General features: G+C 33.9%; 1 protein-coding gene across 1 annotated transcript in view; it reads left to right on the plus strand.

Annotated features, from left to right (window-relative positions):
* DIAPH2 (diaphanous related formin 2) overlaps positions 1-22,926 on the plus strand; it is a 265,679-nt gene that overhangs the window by 126,311 nt on the left and 116,442 nt on the right. Inside the window, exon 25 of the mRNA XM_050902012.1 lies at positions 2,963-3,087. Coding sequence (XP_050757969.1) covers positions 2,963-3,087 — 125 coding nt within the window. The remainder of the gene's footprint in view (positions 1-2,962; positions 3,088-22,926) is intronic.

Here is a 22,926-nt window from a genome sequence, read left to right on the forward strand (position 1 = left end):
GATCAACAGCTTTGAGGAGTATAGTGATAGAGACAGTCTGTTTAGTATGTGCATTTATGGAATGGTTTCAAAGAAATGGCATTTTGCTGCAAGTAGAGTTTATGCTTTCATAAATTAAAACCTTGCAAGACTTAAGAAATTTGCATGATTTTCCCTGAAAGAGTAAAAGGGTATTCATGTTGCCTCCTCTTCACATTAATGAAGTAGTAAATCTCTAATAAAACGGGTTATGGGAGGAAATGCAGATATTTTATTATAGTCTGTATATATATGTTTCCTGTTACGTAGTCTTTTTAAGCTTGTCTTGCAGAACAACAGCTTCATAAACTGTTTGAACAGAAACTTGTACATTTGCTTGGGCTAGGCAAAAAAAAAGTGAACAAAAATGCATATTCTACAGTGTTTTTTGATAATTCAGTGTGAATATAGAAGTTAGTTATGGGAAGCATAGCTTTCGAATGCAGCCTTCTTGCTTGGATAGAGTTCCTTTGTACTTTCAAAGTCAGTATGCACCTAATCTAAACTGTTTTCTGAACTCTAGTTTTATAAAACAGAGTTACTGAAAATGCTTTTCTTCCATTTTAATCACAGAGGCTAAGACTTCTTATTTGTCATGGCTTGCTGAATTTCTTTGCACTTTTAAATTTCAGACGAAAATAAACTGCTACTCTTGTGAAGCGGGCATGCATTTAAATATTTTCAAATTGGTGAAAACAGTTAAACTTTATCTGTTACGTTGCCTGTTTACTTACTGGCTGCTATCCTTTTTACCAACAAAATTACCATTTGCATCGTCCTAATATATTTTTCAGTTCTAGCATTTTACTTCAGTGCTGTTTGTCTCCCTATCCAACTACATAACAGCCTATAAAAATATTATAGTAATTAAAGTTCTTCAATTCAAGAAAAAAATGTGTGCTCCTTTTCTGACAATAATACCAAATGATTAAACTAATGCAGCCATAACCTAAAGGCTTTGATAATGTTTATTATTCAAACTGCTTTAGTGGTTGATTTCAAGGTTAATTCTCGAATGTTAAGTTAATAGCTACAAGGATGCTGTGGTCAGTATAGATTTATTTTTTCCACCCCCCCCGGTTGAGTTAAGCTTAAAAAGCTTTTTCACTATCATTTTAAGATTACACGATTAGTAGTTCCTTTGGTACCCAGTATAAAATAGATAAAATTGAAAATAAAATGAAGATTATGTCTGTGATAAAAACAGCTGTATTGGTCCTTATGTATTTGAACGTGCTTGTGAAAAGTTATATCAGTGGTGTGACGGCTGATATGAATCATTACTTACAAAGAATATAGAATGATTTTGTTCTGGGAACAGCTTCCTTATTTACAGGATTTTTATTTCCTATATATTGTTTTTCAAGGCATCTTGAATCAAATTCCTGCTACTGTTTAATCTCATATAGTCACAGCACAATTTTCTAAATTACAAGGAAATAGGAAAATAAACTGTTCTTTTGAAAATACTCTATGCAACTTTTGGACAAATGGCTTACTGTCAAAAAATAATAAAAAGTGGAAACCCCTTTAAAAAAAAAAAAATCATGTGCTTATCTTGACTACACAAAGAATCCCTGGGTTAGCTGGGATGCAAATCTACAGTGTTAGCTTTGTAGAGCAGATGCCTGCAGTCAATAAAGAGCATTGACTTGGGCAGTTACTAAAGAGTAGATAATGTGCTGGATGTTCTCACCTCTGGTTCCACATATCAAAAGTTGTTTGTGGCACTGTCTTTTTAAGAATTGACCAGGATTATATGCACTCTCACTAAAGATTAAGTAGTTTGTAGAGTATAAATCGGCTCCTAAACAAAGCATACTTGAAATATTCTGTACTCAATTTAGAGAAAGGACGTGAAATGGTGCAAATGTTACAGTGCTCTTTGGGAAAGGTGGTGTTGAGATTGTCTGCTTGTTCTTGAAAGCACGTATTTGTAAACTATGCAAGAGGAGACAAAGAACAGAAGACAGAATTTGGTTCTAAAATGCATCTTTAAATTGAGAGGAAGTGCTTGTCAAACCGCTCTTTATGATTAAATTGAGAATGATAAGTGGGCTTTATGGATTATGTCATAAAACTCAGTATCATGGGTTCAGTTTGTTTTAATATTACAATTTGACCAGAGGCTTCTCTGCAGAGACTCTGTCACTTTTCATCTAGTTCTGGAATTCCTTTGTGGTATGGTGTTGCTTCATCTTCAAAATTGTGATGTCGTGATTTCCAATGGAGATTTCTCTCATGATTTAACGATTAGTGGTTCTTTAATACAAATTACAGAAATAGTGGTTTGCATTAGAATAGCATATGACAAGAGTAAGCAGTGTGTCTTTAGAGTAGCTTCTCTTTTATTTTTTGGTGCTATATTGTGAGTCCTTTACTTCTTTTTAATTATCAGTAGCTTTTATTATTCAGAGCTACCTTTGATGTTAACAGAGGGTTTCACAGATGTTGGTTTCTAGAAATCAGTTTAATTTCAATAAAAGACAAATATTTGATCTTTTCTCCATGTCTGTTCCTTAAATCATTTCTGTAACAGAGTACATGCGTTAATAAGATCATTCATTTAACCAAGTACGTGCATTAATAAGGTAAAATCTCTTTGAACCTCAGTTACTTTTTAAACTTTGAGTTAGATTTAAAAGAATGAAATATTAGAATTTTTACCAATAAATTTAAATAGAAATTGAATAATTTGGACTAATGGTAGAATTAAGTGGTGACATTTCAACATTAAATATGATGATTTGGTATATTACATTAGATATTTTCACTTAATTTTTATGAAGAGTAGGATTTTTATGAGCAGTAATTCAGAAAAATGTGAGTCTACTTAATGGAATCATTCTCCTTAAGGCTATTTATACTGACATTGTTTTTTCCCCTTCTGATACCCTTTCTGGAATCTGGAAGCTTTTTACTCATTGTCATTTTTTTTTCTCAGTTTCAGCCCAGACTCTGAAGAGCAACCTTGATTCGATGAACCAGCAGATCCAGCGCCTAGAAAATGACATTGAGAATTTCCCTAAAACACAAGATGAACATGATAAGTTTGTAGAAAAGATGAGCATATCCTTTTTGCGCGTCTTCGTTGGTGATCTGAACATTCTGATCATCTGGTTAAGTATTTACAGCACTTGCAAATAAGTTTTAAGTCTCTTCTTCCATGCTTTTATTCTAGTGCAGAGAAAAGCATAACAGAACATGCTGAATGTAAGAAAACATATAACTGAGTATCATTTAAAGCATTTAAAATCAGACTTCAAGGGGGAAACCAGATAGCTTTCTTGAAGGAAGTAGTTATAGTGATGGGTCATAAAGACAGTAGTATGGGGTTTTTTGCCTTAAAGAACTGTGTTTAATGATAATTGTTGAATCATTTCAATCTAGAAAACTATCAGCAGTAGAGTTGAGCGTATTTATTATTTTAGCTTCAGATGTGTTGTTTTTTGAAGGGGACACTATTAATTTTGTTAATGGTTTTTATTTAAATTTTTTTAACAGATCATTTTAGAGAAAAAACATTTACATTTTTTGTACTTGAGTGATTTGTCCTTTTATTTCTGTAGGGAATAGAGACTGTAGGTTCTTTAAGCACTAGTAAGTAAAATCTGTGGGAGAATACCATATGATGTCTGTCTAGCCCGTTTTCCCTCCAAAATTTTCATATATCCAGCTTTACCTTTGCTCAAAAGTATAAAGTAACAAGTAAAGTATACTGTAGATGCAAGAAGCTCACAAAACTGTGAGAAAGACTAAGCAAAAGTCCTTTTTTTTTTTTCTTAAAAGACATTTGCAGGTTTTTATTTTGCACAAAGCACATTTCTGTATATATGGAAGTGTTTGCAGTATGGTACATGGCCAAGTCCAAGGCATTTTGTGCATTTGTAGAAGCTCAGATAGTTCATGTGACATCTATTCTTTCTTACTGCAACCAGAGAGAAGTCATGGTTTTGTGGGTTTTTCAAAGGAAAAAAAAGAGGGGATTGATGTCTAGAGCCATTTGTAGCTGCTCATCACATTGAGTAGGTGGATGTAATGAAGAGGTTCTCCTAACTACTGTGCATTTGGAAAGTAAATTTTAGCAGGATTAACCATCTGAATGGATTCAGTGACAGAAATTCACAAGAAATATTTAATATCTTCTCTACATGGATTTATTTTAAGTTTCTGACAAGACTGCAGAAAAGTAGCTTAAGGGAGACAACTCATGGCTAAGTGGAAAATTGTTTCTTGTTACTTACATGTTCTCTTCCACCTTGTCTTATTTGCAAGGTTAAGAGACTTGCTAGTAATCACATTTATCAGTTCTGCTATTTAAAAAAAAGCTTATTATTTCCATGAGATACATTCACATCAGAAGATCTTATAATATTGCCTTGTAATTGTCCTTTGCCTTGTCGTCATGTGCGTAGGCTGAATACTGTCAAGTAAGCCCCACTTTTGTTCATAAATGAAACCAACATATTGAAATGCACCTTTTGCAACCTTGTTTTCTTGTTAAGCTTGACAGCTCTGTTTTACAGGTTATATTCATTACTTTTCAGTTGCGTTGAGTAAACGTTTTGCCATTTGTTGTTTTGCTACCTATGTATTTACTGTACTTATAAAAACGATTGGCATCACTCAAGTGATTTGGTGAGAAAAAAGAGCCAAGTAGGTAATGTTTACCTTTTTCCACTCTGCGGTTTATCACCTGAATTTCTTAAAGAAGAAGGATCATCTGACAATGCAAAAGAGTTTAAAAGAAGAAGAAGAAAAAAAAAAAGGTACTAATGCTTTTTTGTATTGGCAAAAATACGAGGATCCTATGAAATTTTTGAAAATTAATTGTTGAAAGTCTCCTGGGCAGCCTTGCTTCAGTGCACGTACATTGATGTCACAGCTAGATTACCAATTCCTGGTAATTAAAATAGGCACTCTGAACTGTAGATGTCTGACAGCTTTTATCATACCAGTGAATTTGGTGGCTTGACAAAATAGATAAGACTGTAAGAAATTAACTGATTCTGCCTAAGGATTTATGTTTTCATAATTAATAGATGACCTGATAAATGGTATCTTTCTTTTTTAGAAAGTCATCTCCAGTTATATAAAGTGATTTGTTTCTGCTTATCATTGAATATTTTTAGGTTTTCTACACTCCTGTATTTTTTGTTTAGATTGAAGAATAAATGTTAAGGGGGGGAGAAATGAAATGACATCTTAGTCTTCAGTATGTATTTCTTTTATTTCTGTCAGCTTGTTGAAGAATTGTTGATAGCACAGACTGAGGTTAGAAAGTTAAAGAATTTCAGGCTGAACATCTCGCTAACTGCTGGAGTGTTGCAGAAAATTTGAGACCTATCTGAACATAAATCATCTCTCAGTAGAAAGTTTTGGGATGCAGGAATTATACCATAATTAAAGGCATAGTTTCTCATCCCCGTTCCTGCTAATAAACAAAGCTGTTTACTGGTAATTGTGGATGAGACTTTCTTCAGAGAATATGAAAGGAATATTGCTTGGTATCACACTAAGGTAGGAGATCAATTACAATAAAAATACCATTCATAATATTAATTCATAATAATAAAATGAATATTCATAGTAAAGAAGCAAATGCTATGAAAGAAATTACTTAATTTTAGGGTTTTTAACCTTTTTTTTTTTTAGGAAATAAGTTTTTGGTACTGTGAGTGACAAAAAGATGAATAGAAATTCTACTTACATTTTCATCTAGGATTTTTTTCTTGACTTATTTCTAAGCAGGATAATTTGTGATTTCACTTAATCAGTTTTTTTATTTAGTACATACAGTTATTTGTCTTGGTGCATACTACTTGATGTAACTCTGGAATGCTTAAAAATAACTTAAAACTACTTTAGGAGTTAAATATAAAGACAGGAAGAGTAGTATGTTACTATTCCACAAACTTTTAAAAAAATTGCAATATATTGCAGAAGCAATATGTTCAGGTAAATATACCCCATTGATTAAAAAACTTTGAATTAAAGCTGTTAGAATTAAATTCATGTAGTTTTGACTACAGTCTGCTAAATTGATACATAATAAAAGGTTATTTTAATACATTTTTATTAGTTGCAAACTAATGGAAAATGGGTTAATGTTATCTGAATAGTTTATATTTAAAGTAAGACTATAGGCAACTAAATGAAATAATTTGATAACAGAGAAGCACATTCAGTTTTACATCCCTTTCTTTAGAGACGTGCAGATATTCACGTGAATTGGTTCTGTAATTGTGTCAGTGTGAATACCTGCTTAAGGATGTCTTATTTTACCATTTATGATCATAAGGTTCAATGAATATAATAAAAGGAATTCAGATGCATAGCTGTAGGTTGATTGCCATCTTTAGTAAGCAATTAATAACTAAGATATGGTATGATCATCTGATTTGATTTCAAGCATAATAGAATGGTCTCAGCAAATAATGCCACTATCAACTTCATACTTTTTTTTTTAACTAAAAGCATATATTTTATGACAGTATACAATCTTGACTTGAAAAATTCAGCTAGTATAAGTTCTGCTACATCTGTGATAGATTGTACCAATGATTTTTCTCTCAAATATACGTAATGATGCTGGTTTGACTGCTTGTGGTTTCAGTTTGTAGCCATCGTGACATTTTAAAAACCGTTGAAGTTTTTTGGGACCTGTTTGTTAGTAGATATCTTTCCTCCATGTGAGAATTTTTATACTGTGATCAGGTTACTTGAATTTATCTGCAATAACAAAGTAGATTCACTTCTTTAGTTTAGGACTTTTTTTTCCCAGTCTTTACTGGTATTTTTTTAATACGCATTTGAAATACTGATTTCAACTAAATACAGTATTTCAGTAATTTTGTAGCTTCAGAGGCATGAAGAGTAAAAAATGTAATATTAGTTATCTCTTTTTATACATCAAAAAATTGGCTCTGTTACCACCGTCATTGTAGTGGAACTTTGTGTTCAATTAGTAAACACAGTTCAAACTTATTTCCATTGTACTTGTGTGTGTCTGTGTTGTTTGTAGTGAACACTGTGGACTTTTTGAGATAGCTGTATGGAAATACTTCTGTGGGATTCTGAAGTGATTTTTATAGTTGCTATCTTGCTATCGTGCTAGGATTTTAGTTTGTCTGCCTGATATTGGGATTTTTGTAAGTATTTAATTGCCTGAGTTTTAAGGAATGCTTACAGCACTCTGAAGTCATTGGGATCATGAAGCTGACCTGTATGGTTGGCCGCCAGAAATAGCTGGTTTCAAAGTGAGGATTACAGCTGTGCTATAATAGAAAGTAGAATATAGTACGGTTAAGCAAAAAGGGAAAAAAAAAAAAAAAGATATTAAAATAGTCTTTCTGTGAATTTCGTGCTATATTAAATAACTTACGTGTGATTCTTGAGACAACTTTTTCATGATCTGATCCATGGCTAGAATTGTACTTTACCTGAAGATCAAATTGTAAATAATTTAAATTTAAATGTGAGAGGTTTCTTTTATAATTAGCCCAGCTTCATGCAGCACTGGGGAGTCTGATTCAACAGTTTAGAAAAATAATTACAGACTGTGACAAATCTGGCTTTCACTCCTTGTTTTATTTCAGTGTTTGTGCCTCGAATTGAAGATTTTTTGAAGTGGAAAACTCTGAATTTTATACTTACTTGCCATAGGTGTATATGCTGGTTTCTTTTTAGTGATGTTAAAACATGAGTGTCTAGTCGGGGATTGAGGAAGTTATTCAGATTAATGGGGTTTAACTTTAAATGTTATTAAGAAAGATTAAAGACAACAGAATGAAAAGCTATTTCAGAGGGAATAAATGGAAAGTTGTACAGAGTTAATTAATTAATCTTGACTTAGAACTATGGATACATAAATAATACCGCTTCTTCCCCCCTCCCAGCATGCGCACGCACACCCCCCCTCCAATGACAAAGGTGTATTCCTCTAGAAAATAGGCAGGAGCTTTGAGCTCTGTTCTGAGGGGAAGGGAGAAGTGGTAGAGCTAGGGTGGCAGGAGGGCACGCTGTTTGATCACTGGCCATTAGGTTCATTCTTTTTGTTATCCTGCTAGTTAGAGAAAATGACTTTTTGCTGCGTTGCTTTTGGACCATTGTATAGTTTGTAAACAATCTTATATTAATTTATTTATATAACGTATCCTAGATGTACTAGTATATCCTTAAATGAAGATTTTGTATAGCTTTTCTGTTTTTCAGCGGTATCATTTACCCTAGTAAGAGATATTAACATGCCTAATCTTGTTAAAATATTTTGCCTACTGGAGCAATAAATGGTGCCACTTGGTTTTTCTGATTGGATACATGTGACAAATTAAAAGCTTATTTTTAAAGAATTGCAAAATTAAGGGACCTATGAATGAAAGTACAAAATTTACTGCAGATAAAAAATTTTCAAAGCAGTGTACATTCGTCTTATCATTAAATACAACAACAGCGATTTGTGAACTAATTTTAATTTTCAGAAAGGAACACCATTCATTAAAACAGAGTCCTTTTTATGAAACAAAAAAGCTGCCTTCCTAAAAGGCATATATTCTCACTTGATATGTATTTATACTCATAGTTCTATCTAATAATGACTGTTGCTTCACAACTAAATATGAGTTTTATTAGTTCCTTATTTGATGTACTTCGGTTGTAGTGAAATGATCTGGGGAGAAGTCTACTTTAAGTGTGTGTGGGACTTTTATGCACTGAGAATGTTAGATATTTAATGTGCACTAAACATCAGCTGATAATTCTCTTGTACAAACCACTATACTGGAGAATCTCTTAGAGCAGGCCACTAGGGAAGAAACAAATATACTCTGAATCAGAATCTCAGCATCTGGAAATGGCTTTTTTCGTCTCTGAGTGACTGAGCAGCAGGACGTCATTTACACACTGACATGGAGTGCTGAAAGAATGTTGATGGCATTAACACTCTTGTCATCTGTTAACACTTGGGATTTCCTCCTAGCTTGTTGTGGAAAAATAAGCCACTTAAAGTGTTTTGAGATGTCATTTTTAGGAAAGCCTGTTTTTGTTTTTCAGACAATTTGAAATGCACTGGTGCCTTCATTTCTGCATGAGAATGTACATTCATATCTGAATTTGCTCATAACTTGGGGGCTTCTCAAAAATAACCCCAAAGGGGGAAAATTTCTAGGAACTTTTGTATATGCCCCTACATTTGAAGTAACTATCCTTTGCCTGAATGTGTTTGAACATGTTTTTAAATGTAGAGGCATTTTTCAGTACTTTGGGAACTGGAAAAGAGAACCATTCAATGATTTTTCAAATTCTAGGCCGTATATGATCCTTAAGACAATTTTATACGTGTGTCTTTTCTTGCAGTATTTATATAATGTTTTTGTTCTTGCTATCTACAAAAATGACATTTGAAAACACTTTCGTTGGAAAGTGCAGTTCTTGACTAAAAGAGGTATTTTGGGAAAATAATGGTTATTTATCCAGATAAAACACTTTTCCTAAATAGTGTCTAGGGAAAGAAGGTCTACCTTACTGAAGTTTGCACATCAATAAGATTTTTTTTTTTCCCCCAGACTTCTCAAAGAACCTGGTTCTTATCTCCTCCCTACTTCCATCTCTTTCTCTCTTCCCCTGTCCTGCAGGTGAGAAACCCTATGTTGTCCAAAAAAGGCAGTGAAAAAGTACTTACTGTTGTTTGAAAGTTATGAAGTATTAAGTTATGTGATAAATGACAAAGCAACAGAAAGACCTGGCTTCTAGATGTATCATGGCTTTTTTTTTTTTTAGTTATGGCTACATTATATGAATGTAATCAGGGTGTTTTGTTACTCTTAGTGTTGAGCGTTTGTTTAAAGTTAAGCCTTCTGCTTACAGTTAAAAGCAAACTCCAAGGAGCAGTCAGTGGAAAGCACCAGGGAATATAGTCTTGTTTAAGACAACTTATGAGTGAATACAGTGGAAGAAAATGAAAGAAGAGTGATTTATTCTAGTTTAAGAGATCAAAATGTCAGCTGTTCTCTCTAGGTCTTACCTCAGAAAAAAATACTTGATTAAATGCTTAGTCAAGCAATTTTAAAATGTTTTCAACCATCAATTGTTAGTCGTTCTTGCCAATATAGAGAAAACAGAACAAATTACACCAAATTCATATTATTGATATTGTTTGTAAATGAGTAAAGGCTAGAAACATGGAACTTTAAAATCAATGGGTTTTTTTCCAGTGGGGAAAAAATGGGGTACTTTAAGCTTCACTCAGCTCTTCTGAACTTTGATTTACTTGATTCTTAAGAGGATCAGCTCAGGCCATCATATGGTCTGTTTTGTTATCAACCATGAAACAATTATGAACTTGTTGAAACTTTAGGATCTTGCTTAATGTCAACAAATTATAATGAGCATCTAGCAGTAGTGCTGGTGCTACAGCATTTAATGAGACATCTCCTATTTGGTATTGATTACTATTTAAAAATATATAATTTTTGTAGTTGTTTGCATTTTAAATATGAGCTAAATTATTTCTTCAAATATAGACTTGTGATTAATTTAACTTTCTACTAGCAACATACAAGAAAAACCCTATTTTTTTTTTCCTAAGTTAAAATAGTAAGTGGAAGAAGAAGAGAAAGACTTTGCACTGCCTACTGAAGGTACAGCACAGAGAAGTAACCATTTATTTGCTGTTGAATCTTTGGTTTATGGAGTTTTCTGTTTAAACTGTATCTTATGTTGTTTCAATATCTTTTTACTTACTTGTGGTTTACAAGTTTCAAGCCCAAGGAAAGAGAGCAGAAAAGACCTTCTAAGGGCTTACCTTCCTGGTAAAGAGAGACATTACAGTTGCCTTCTCAATATGCAAGCATGTGCAGTATATTAGGAATACAGTGATCAATAAATAATTTTCTTCAGTTGAAAGTTCTCTGGTTCCCTTTCACTTTCTGTCCGAGTACTGCCAAAACATCTAACATTCATGTTAGATGAAAAGTAAAATCATCCTGTATGTTGGCTCTTTCTCTGCCGAGTTCCTGTTTGATTTCTGATTTTTACAAGCCTATACGGGCTGAGGACAACTGCTGAAGTGGGAATATGGATGGAATTCATTTTGAAGCTATGATCCTGTTGGGCTTCCTGTCTAATCACTTCCATGTCATTGTTCTGTTCTAGTCAGATGTGTAAAATCACAGAAAGGGAAGTGAGAATGTAATCAACTAAAGAAAGACTGGGAGACAATAGAGTAAGAGGAGAATGGAAAGTGGCCAGTGGATGGAAGGATGAAGATTGAGAATCCAGATTTTGAGATAAGGGGCACAGTGTCAGAATGACAAGGTTTAGAAATACTCTTATTAGTGGCAGGAAAAGTTCAACATGACAGAAAGATGCAAACTTCTTTCCTACACCTTGAAAGTTACAAATGTGTTTTGCTTCTTCGTAAGCCATTTTTAGTATATGCTCAGTACTTTTTAAATGGAAAATGCTTTAAGCACTAAATAGAAGTCCTATTATGCTGTACGTCTTTTGCTTTACAACTCATTTTATACTTAAGGTGAGATTTTTTTTTTTGCTTGTGTCTCTTTAGAATTGCAATTGTACAGATTAATGTGTAGGCCTGCTTTTGACTGTAAGCAACTTTTCCTCCTGTTTGATGTTCAAGTTCTCTGGATTTCTGTTATCCTAGTGCATTCCCAAGTATCTAAATTGTTCATGTTGCAAGGAACTTTTTGCAGTAGAATGTACATTTAAGTACTAGGAATACCATTTCTCCCCCCGCTACAGACTTGGGTCAATTTGAATTCATTGTTAATGAGATATTAAAGTGCTTTTAAGAACTTCCACCTTTTACTACATATTCTATAGGCTTTTTACTCAAATTTGCGTAGTTGGTTGACATGATGAGCAAAGAAAAAAAAATCGTGTTTGGTGTGCATTAAATTTTGCATCCAGGATGCTCTGTTCTAAGTTCAGTTACCTCTAAGAAAGCTAAATTTATGACTTGAGTATCAGATTTGAGATTTCAGTGAGGTGCTTGGCTGCTTGACTGACAGCCACCAAATGTGTATGCTCTAAATTTGCATTATTTTGTGTTGCCCCAAATGCAAGAAAAAAATCACTAAAATGCACTTTCGAAAAGGAAATCAACATTATATCATTTTATGAGAGGTTACATTTAAAAACCTTTTATCTCTGAACACTCGCATCATATTTAAATGGATATGCTAAAGCAACCAAGACACACTTGATTAACTGATCGTGCTTGTAATTCTTAGAAGTATATCTGAAGCTCTGATGTATTTCATCAGCATAGGCAGAAAATCCCACTTCTGAAAGCACTGTGATAGAAGATAGGAAGAGTTAGTTCATACATATAATCTGCTTTCCTTTTCCAAACTAGCGGCTTTTTTAGAAGATTCAGGGCATCAATGAATAAACAGTGTTTTCTTTTTCCATTTTTGCATTGCTAATTGTTCAAGCTCATAGCATCTCAGCAGTTTGAATCTTATTGACGAAGTGGCCCTGCCAAGTGCCAAATCAGATTACAGGCAATTTATGCTATGTTTAGTTATGTCTATTCAATTGACATTATTAAGCTAGATTGAAAAAAAAGACTGCTATTTGATGTTGTAGAGCTCAACTGTACTTAAGTTGTTTACTTAGTCTTTAGAGAGTGTGTCTCCCCAGCATATAAAATGATCTGCTTGTGCAGACTAGCCTTTTTATAGGTGCCAGTATAAAAATTAGATAATCAGCAGGTCAGAAGTATGGCCAGGACCTATTGCAATTAGAAGGCACAATAACAGAAGCATGTTCTGAAGATCTCAGTCCTGAGCAGCACTCTCAGAGACAATCCCAGAAGCTGTAGTTCTTGGTTTTTTGGTTTTTTTTAGGAGACCATCTTGTTCAGTGACAGTCATGATATAACTGTTGCTATTCAATTTCATTTCCACTGAGAAATGTCAGTATGGCCTTGTGGCATTTAGTATTCCTTTCACTTACCTAGTTTTTCACCCTGGAAAAAAAAAAAAATTAATCCCCCCCTAAAATTGCTTTGAAATATTTGCATGACTGGTGTCACATTTTGTATGACTAGATATGTGTCATGAAGATCAGCAGACGTTATTGAATTAATATAAGGTTAAATACACTGTTTCTGCTGTGTGTAAATAGTCTAGAGCTGCAACACGTTTCCCTGTTGTGTTTGCTGCAATAGGAAGCAGATGAAAGCTGTGAATCTTTGTACAATGTTAACTTACAAAGATATATTGCTGAAACAAGGCAAGTTATTTTACTGTCCTAATAGAATGATACTCCTTTTCTGGTCCTGACTGAAAACCAGTTGGGTTTGGTTTGTTATTTAATACAGTAAATGGCAGTGTTGCTAGTTGTTTTCCCAAATAAACTTCTTCCTAAATTAGTGGAAAAATCAATCAATTTGTCATGATACTGTTACAATCCTTACGGGAGTTCTAGAAAATATTATATTTTACAATTTCAGAATTGCTATACAGGTTTTTATACTAGTCATTTTAAATGAAACTATATTTTCATTCATTTACTAATGTGCTTTGAGCATCCATGGTTACTAAGCTGCAACCCTTGTAGAATTAGAGAGACTTTCCAATTAAAGTTGAGTTTAACCTTGTAGGAAAAAAACCTTTGGTATCTTCCTGCTTGGTCAAGTCCAGTCTTTCTACTTGAGAGACAGTATAACATAAAGTCTATTTTCTTTAAACTGTTTCTTTGACAGAAGAGGGTTGAGGAATGAAAGAGGCTTCAGCGTAGAGTTAGCCTTCATTTTTATGCCCTCTGCTGTATTTCTTCTGAGTAAATGTGTTACTAAGAGGTGTATGAGAAATAGTAGTCTAAGAAACTGTCGTTCCGTCTTCTACGTTAAATCTATAAATTTAAACAGCCAGTGTGGAATTACAAGGGCTTCTTGTAGGGTATATGGCGTAGCAGGTTCATCTTGAACCAGAGCGAACACACTATTGGTTGCAACTCTAAAGCCGTCTTTGTTTTACTACCTCTCTTTCTCAGCTTTAATGAGGCATACTGAAGCTTTTTGGAATACGTGTGGGTGGTTTTGGGGTGGCGGGGGCAGGGATTAATCACACAAAGTATGAAATTTTCTTTAAGGTGTGCTGAAATGCTGTTTTTTCCTCTGTGGTGCAGTATGCATCAAAAGAATTGTTAGTTTGTTTTTATTACATACCATCAAATAACAGAGATACTGTTCAGATATTTCATGTTAATTGTTTAATTTGATACGGTCTGTGTGTTGCTCAGGGAAATAGAATTTGGAAAACTTTAAATTGGTCAAGTCTAATCTGGCAAGATTCCAGATGTTTATTTTTGTCCTAATACGAGTTTTTTATGATACTTTGCTGTGCTTTTGCTTGGTACCTGGCTTTATTCCCTTCTTTATATTCCTGTATTTTAATATCTTTATGTTCCTTGTTGAAAAAGGAGCTCTACACAGGCCTGCATAATTGATCATGAGATATTCCATTCTTTTATGAACAAAATATGATACAAGCCAACAGAGAGATATTAGTAAATCATTGTTTCAGTGCTTGACCAGTTATGTGAAAATTGCTGATTTGCTTTGAGACAAGATCAGCCTCGCAGACTACAGACTGCCTTAAGAGCATAAACAAAGGATGATGATAAGTAGTGATATATTTAGTAGAGTAAGGAAGGTATCGGTCAGGTTCCTCAGGGACTGGTGTGAAGTCCACTTCTATATAATAGCTTCAGGAAGAGTGTAACAAAAGGCAAACACCATATCAGTTAAATTCTCAGCTAACGAATCAGTAAATAACGCAAACGCAAGGGAGAGAAATACCAAAGGGCCCTGGGAGAGTAATCAGGAATCAGGACCTAATAGCGTGAGAATAACTCTGGAAAAGTGTGTGATACTATATTTGAGAAAAAGAGTAGTGAACACATGCATTCTTGAGGATATAGTTTGTTGGTAAGAGAAATTGTATACTGCCTTCTCTTTTTTATAAGGTAGAAAAACAAGAAGCAAACACAGTTGGAAATGCAGTATAGATCATATGTTCACAGTACCTCATAGAGGAAAAATAATTAATTTCGATTTTGCTAAGGGTGTGTTCTTTATTTTGTTGTGTAGAGGTAACATTTTAAGTGTGTTGACTTGAGGTTTTTTGTTATGTTTATGTAGATATTATATACTGAAGAAGTTAGGTAAGTTTGCAAATTGTTTTACATGGAGTTGAAAGTAGGCTGTCAGGTTGGGGGGGAGATCACAGCAAGATATGTGACTGGGCCTGGAGGGGAGGAGAGGAAAAGGAGAAGGATATAGAGCCAAAAATTATGAAAGAAAAGTGTTTGTAACTTCTCTTTCTTCGTGAAAAATCATATGATTTTTCATAAAAGTATTCAATCTGTGAATTAAATTAAAACTTTGTGCTAATTTGCCCTCAGTTATGTCCATTAGGAGCTTTTTTGAAGAACTTTTCTTCCCAGATGGTAAATTTACCCAGTTCATCTGGATTTTCAGAGTCAGTTGACACTCACTTTTTGTTACCTTAATGTTGCTCTTTAAAGAACTCTTCTCTTTCCTTCTTGTTTTCCCCTTCATTCAGATGTATGCAGAAAGAATTGAGTCATCTGCAAAATGTCTTTCTGCCAGATTCAACACCTAATAATGTGTCATGTTTTAATGCATAATATTAAGTTTTCTTACAACTATTTAGTATCGGTAAAAGAAGTGACAAATCCCTTTGGAAAATGATCCTTTGAATTTTAGCTAGTCTGGACTAAGGTTCAGTTTTCATAAAGTTAATATTTAAAAATCCAAGAACTGTGGAACACTATAAATGAAAATAGTGTTATACGAAGCAGATTATGAATTTACTTTCTGACAGTATATTTCTACCTTCAGATCTTCATTTCTTTTTAAGAAGGAGAGCCCTGATGTGAGTGGACATAAGATTATATAGATTTCTTTCATATTGGGCTATACTATAAATCCTGTCAACAAGAGTGTACAAACAATCTGTAGGTTCCATTATAGTATGAATAAAAGAAGAAATTGGACAAATGTTACGCGTGGGGAGGCGTAATGATATGCAATAGGTAGCTGTGTGGCAATTAAGAACTTCAAATAACTTATTTTTCTGATTTTTATTTATTGAAAGACACATATTCTGTAAATTATATAGTACAAACTTTAGTAGGTTGTCAAAGTCCAGACATTTGACTATAGATCTGTGCTGGATTCTTTTGTTTGTTTAATCCCTGAGATTATGTAGATTTACCACATGAGGGAGCCCCATTCTATTCTGCACCTTGAAGACTGCATCTGGAATTGTGCTTCAAAGCTAGTACGGTATAAGATTGAGAGAGGATTTTATACAAGAGAGAAGAAAAGTACTAAAAAGTTGCTGAAATGCATTTTTAGAGTATATGTTGGCTAACTAGTGAGAGAAGAATTTTTTTACAGTAATCTACACAGACACATGAAAAATTATATAGGAGGAAAAGCCTGCTTGTTTAGGAGATTCTAAAGAAGAAAATTCTATGAACAAAAATCTACTTAAATACATGGAAATCTAAAGGCTTCTTGATTGTGAATAATTGCCTGAGGGAAACTGTGCTTTCATCCTTAAATTTATATTAAACCAAGTTGTCCAGATCACTGAAATACATTTTTGTAAAGAATTGTGCACTGCTAGAATGATAGTTCATTAGAGATCCATTCTCTAATTGCTGTTATGCTTATTTTTAAATCTGAAATTAAAGGGAGGAGAGTGGACTCTCTAAATCCCTGGAGCTGCAGCATTAGATAACAAAACCAAACTGTCATGAGACACTGCTTTATCAAAAATGTTGGTGTTGATGGAACTGTTTTTTGCCCTCTACGCTTCTTCACTCCCCAAAAAGAAAAAGAAATAAAAAACTTTTTGGAGGGGAAGGATGTCACTGAGAAAATGTACTCATTTTTTTTAAAGCAACATGTCTGAGTATAGGAAACTTCCATTTCAGATCCTGATTGCCCTGTGATTATGCCTTTTGCTTTTCTGTCTGACCAGAACATTAGTTTAAGAAATATCCTTAAGCGTTTGTTGGCTGAGATAGAAATTTGAAGGATTACTTCACGTTCCTGACTTTTGTTTGTTTTAATTCCAGTCATTTGGGGCAAGGCTATTTGTGTGCATATGGTGGTGAGTTCCTAGCAAATAATTGCCCAATAAGTTATGGTTACATATTTTTGGTATTCATATCTGGAGAGAAAAGAGGAGGGAAAGGACATACACCATTTTACTCAAATCATATATGATGTATGGTTTTAAGTATGCAACTGGTATTCAAAATAGTATTTAAGTGCAAAATAGACTCTCATTTTTAGAGTGTAGTCTTTCACTCTCTTTTTCTCCTGCGCTTGAATTTGTGAACACTTAATTACAACACTAATTAGTTGTTTGCACTAAAATCTCAATTTGAGTAAGTTTATTCTATGCTTTTTTATCAGATGATGTAAAATCATTCGTTTTCCTCCTTGATTTTGAACATCTAGGCTCTTGAAACATTATATGATCTGAACTTTTTCAGATTTCTAAAAACAGGAAAATGAGGACTTCTGACATTGCTGCATTAAAGGAAACCTAGAAATGTAAGGAGTCACTTCTCTTTTCCTTCCCCACACTTTACCAAAATTTATATCTAGATGAAGTAACCATCAGTCAGATCTAGTGATTGAAGCTTGTTAAAACAGGGCACAACTGACAGCTCAAACATACCTCTCTTAATTAAATCCAGATGAAGTGAGGAAAAACTGCATGATCAAAGAGAAAGTGAATGTGGTTGCAGTTTCTCTGAAAGATTTAGGGCACACAAAGCTGTAATTATTGCTTAAGGCATCTCATTGTGTGTTCCAAAGCTAATATAATATATCTAGGAGTGGCTACCTTACTGTGGCTTTGCTGAAATAGGTATCAACAACTGATTTTTTTATTGTTGTTAGAACATTGTTTATCAACGCTTTGTGTTAGTTGAAAGTCACATTTAATTAATTTGAATATAATAAGCAAAACAAATTTTGCAGAATCATTTTGTCTGTACTAGCTGCATTTTAGTTGTTTTCTTTCTTGTTTTTATTCATCTAAACAGATTTCTATCTAATTGTTCTCCAGGGAAGGTATGCTAGAAATCCATTACTCTTGCAACATTTTCTGTTTGATATATTCTTGACTATCGTGTCTTCTGTGTTGCTTTCTAATTAATGCATGAATAGTGATTATAATTAATTGTTTGCCACCACAAAAAATGAGAGAGGTTTGAGTTTGAAAAAGCTACAAATACCACTTTTCGTATTGTTTCAAATTATTTTTGAACCAAAATATCACAAACAGGAATTGAGTTAAGAACTAGATGATTTCTGTTGTGAAAGGTGCTGGAAAAGCCCTGCGTAAAGTATATAGGGAGTGACTCCTTTTCAGACTTCTTAGTGTGGGATTCCAGGCAAAAATGTGATCCGTGACTTTGAAGGGTCTGAGCAAAAATCTATGAATTTTGTACAAGTATAGGAAAATAACCTGTAAAGTATTACCAAGCTGGAATAATAAACTGGAGAAGTCTTTACGTTGTTCTGTAATTTTATAAGACTTTTTTTGCCTTTCTTCTGTCATCTAGTACCCATTGTTCTAGCACTCCCATCAGTTCCCCCCTCTTCATGCCGTTGTCACGTCGAAGTATGTGCTGTAGGTCTAAAAAGGCTGACGAACTGTGAGGGGAGATCATGAAATATGTAACCAATATACGCTGGGTGTGAAGTTAGATGCAGGTATAGATATATCTACCTCATTATTCCTCTGGTATAGTCTTCTTTTCCCTTATTTTTAACAGCTCTCACAATTTCCATTTCAGAACAAATGAAGCTAAATAGTCCACCTCTTTCATTCATGAATGGCATTTTGCCATTCTCTTAAAAGGATGTTTTTCACCTGTCAGGCAGTGTCAGTAAATTCAATTTCTCTCAGCATGTTTTTGCAAAAGCAGTTTCAAAATTCTGGTGACTTCATCAGTGGAAATAAAGCTTTGTTTTTGTCAGGATGAAAGGTTTGTTTTGCTTTCAGGAATTGAGAGCTTTTAGAAATTGTTTTGATCTTTCTGTCTTCTGTTAAAAATGGAAGTATGGACTTTGGGGATTATTTCCCTGTTACAGTTATGGAAAAAACCCTTAACTTCTGAGGTCATCAACTGTCTTTTTCTCTGAATAAAAAAAAAAAAAAAAAAAAGTGTTTTTAGGTTAATACCTAGCTCTAATTTTGGAGTTTTTCGATTTTTTTTGAAGTATTTTTATTTAAGATAGACAAGATCTTCCCTTCTCTCTAGCCTGTGGCTTTATAAATACTGCCTTTTATGTGTTTTGTTTGAGGAGCCAAGTGCTCTTATTTACTTTTAAAGTTTTTTTCTTCATGCTACCACAGGAAATTCCTAAATCAGCATTGTAAGTCTTTGAGCAGACTTTTCCAATATAAACCAATTTAAGAAACAGCCTGTGGAGCTTTGTTCATTGGACTGAATATTTTATAAAGTAAGCCCTTGTTTATCAGTTTTTGTCGAGAGAGTTCCTATGGGACTTTTAGAGAAATGAGCACTGATCTTTGCGTCCTGATTAACAGAAGTATAAATAAAAAAGGCAGTACTGAAATTATGTTGACATAAGCTTTCTCTTGTGCATAGTAAAGTGGTGTATATAGAATCAATGGAAATAGTCTTTTCGTTATTGAGAAGTTTGAATGCATGAAAATTAGGAATTGATATCATTGCTTCGAGAGAGGAGTAAGTAAACATTGACAGATTTTTCTAGTGTTTATCAAGATGACAGTTTTATGGCCATTTGGGGACAAGTCAGAAAGCCTTGTCTTAATTAACATGAAGTTAAGCATGATTCTGCAATTTAGGGAGAAGGAGCAGGTCACGGCTAGCATTGTTATCAGATGGTTATGATCTTTCTGTGCTTCATTTTGATGGACACAAAGGCTGAAGTAGTGTCTGTACACAGTGAACGCAATTGTATGAAATAATTCTGGTAGTTAAAGACTTCTTCAGGTACTAAAGTAGTGAAGGCCAGGGAGAGGAATAGACCTCTTTGCTGTATGATAAGTGAGAAGCAACTGTTCTTTTGTGGCTTGGTTTTTTTTTTTTTCTGGACTATTCTGTCAAATGCTGAATGATGAGGTAATTTGCTTTGTAATGAGAAAGAAATTCTCACACTGAGCTTTTTATGGGTATTTTATTAGTGAATCTTTAAGCTCTTCAGAAGTACATGATTTTGTGTAAACAGATAAAATGGGGCTCCTTCTATGGGTCTTGGTTTCTTTGGGTTCTAATTTGGGTAGATGAAGTGTGTTGTAATAAAGATTTCTGCTTTTTTTTTTTTTTTTTTTTTTGGCAAAGGCTTTCAACAGGAAGAAAAGATTAGGTATATAATTGTGATTCATAATTATCTGTGTATGCTCCAGAAGTCTTGTCTTCTGTGTAGTCACAGAGATACATTATGTATGTAGTGTGAATGATAAAATTGTTAGCATCTGTTTACATACTGATAGCAGGTGAAAATAAAGCTATCAGTGTAAATGACTTACTGTTATTAAAGCTGAATTTCTGTCTTCAGCTAATAAATTCTGTTTGTGTTTCTCCAGTTCAATTCAAAGAATACTCTATTATGAATGAGCTTGGAGATTAGAAACTAAGACCGCTGGTACATCCTTCATTAAAGATGATGACACTATTGAATCAAACTTTCTCTTCTAGCTCTATAATACATATTTTTAGCCTAGTTTGGCGGTTCCTTGATCCCGAATCCTGCTCTGAAATGATATCCAAGAGTTTTGAAATGACAGAATGCAGTTTGTATGGTTGAAATATTTTTAGTAAGTTTTCACACTTAGTGGTAATTGTTTGGAAATCATTAAAAAAATATTTGTGTTCTCATTGAAGTGTATTTCTTTAATATTAGTAGTAGATAAGTGTACCTGTGGGGAAGAAAAGAAGTGTTTTGCTCTATGAACAGTGTATGGCAATAGATTAGCAAGCAGTCTACTTATGGTTTTAATTTCAGGTGGTCATGCCAAGGGATTACATTATTTTCACAAATGAGTTTGAAGCACGGGTTTGGTTCTTTTTTGTAAATTCAGACAGTGAGTTGGCTTAAGTGCAGATAGTAAGCTAAATCAAACCCTGTGCAGATGAATAAACTCAATTATTTGGTCCTTATACTTGCTTTAGCTGAATTGTTAGTATCTTGTGAAATTCTGATGATGATGAGAATAATCCATTTTACTGAAAACCAAGTTTAAATAATAAAGACCATTTGTTGAAATAATGAACTATTCAGCAAGGTAATTTTAAAACTGGATGCTTGTAGTTCGTAGTGAGGATTCTGACAACTGGTTTGTTCTTAGTGTTTCATGTTTCTCTTCAGCAGTTCTCATAATCTGATTTAATTTTGGCATGCCTGGAGTGGGAAAAGCTATATTGGGGTAAAGTACAGTGTATAAAACTTACTTGTAAATGTGGGTTTTTTTTTAATGGAGGGAAGTTGCATTATATATCCAGCTTAGAGGGAAAGAAATTATTTGAGATGTTATATTTTGAAGTGGAAATTATGTATAAACAGAGTAACCAAAGTCTTGTTTATTTGGATTTCCCAGAATCACGGAATGGTTGAGGTTGGAAGGGACATCTGGAGGTCAACTTGTCCAGCCCCTCTGCTCAAGTAGGGCCGTCTAGAGCAGGCTTACAGAACCATGTCCAGATGGCTTTTGAGTATCTCCAAAATTCCATAACGTCTCTGGACAACCTGTTCCAGTGCTCAGTCACCCATTTAAGCTCAGCTTGGCTGTTACTCAACACTTGATTCAGACTCAGAAATACAGAAGGCCGAATATGCATTAGGTTCTGAATTTCCCTTAAAGTACCTTTAGGTATAAATGCAGACTCCTCTGTGGAAGCAGCCTCTCCTAATTGTTTTCTGATTTCTTGCCTGCTCTGCTGTACACTTAATTTCCTTTTGTAGCTAATTTCTTACTGCTGAGGATGTCAAGTGCCACCTATGAATGAGGTTAATTTGCAAGCAGATCTGGTGATCCACGCATTGATATTAGTAAAAATGCAACATTTATGATGAGTGGTGTCACAAATGTTTTTTTAATCCCACTCTTGTATGCTTTATCTAATACATCATGATGGCATACAAATAAAAATCAGCTGTTGTGTGATTATTTACATAACTCTTTCTGCCTAATTAATTCTCCCCCAACTATGTCATTTCAGGCTCCAACAATTTTACTTTCAAGCTTTTTGAACAGGCAGTTTTTCAACACATTTATTAATTTTTCCCACAGTGTCTGCAGTAACATGTTACGAATTGAGCTGACTGACAATTAGTTAACGGAAGTAAAACTAACTTCTATTTCTTCAAAACAGAAGAATACACAGTAAAGATAATAGACTGGGTTTATACCGTTAAAATTTATATACTCTGCATTGGACTAATAACAAGGTTGTAATTTTATCAAAACATCAACTATTGGCATGTTAGTTGTTCCGGATATTCCAGAGGTGTCTGTCCCTTTAAAGAGTTGTAGTGTGTATATGTATCTCCAGAATAATAACGTGGCATTATGATATGCGGCTGCATTCCCTCCTGCTTCAAGTACTGCTGACATTAATTCCATATTTCTGCTCAGGACAGGAGAAAAACATTCAAACATATAATTTGTCATGGAAATTTTAATAAGCCAGTTTTAATTAAACCGTATTATCTGAGACACAGAACATTCTGATGGAAATTGTCAATTTTCAGAACAGTAAATGAGTGCTCAAGAGTTTGGAATAGTTAACAGAATAATAAATTATTTCAAGTTGTAAATTTAGTAAAGCATGAAAGAA

This window comes from Gymnogyps californianus, chromosome 9, assembly GCF_018139145.2.
Source record: "Gymnogyps californianus isolate 813 chromosome 9, ASM1813914v2, whole genome shotgun sequence".
Classification (NCBI taxonomy): domain Eukaryota; kingdom Metazoa; phylum Chordata; class Aves; order Accipitriformes; family Cathartidae; genus Gymnogyps; species Gymnogyps californianus.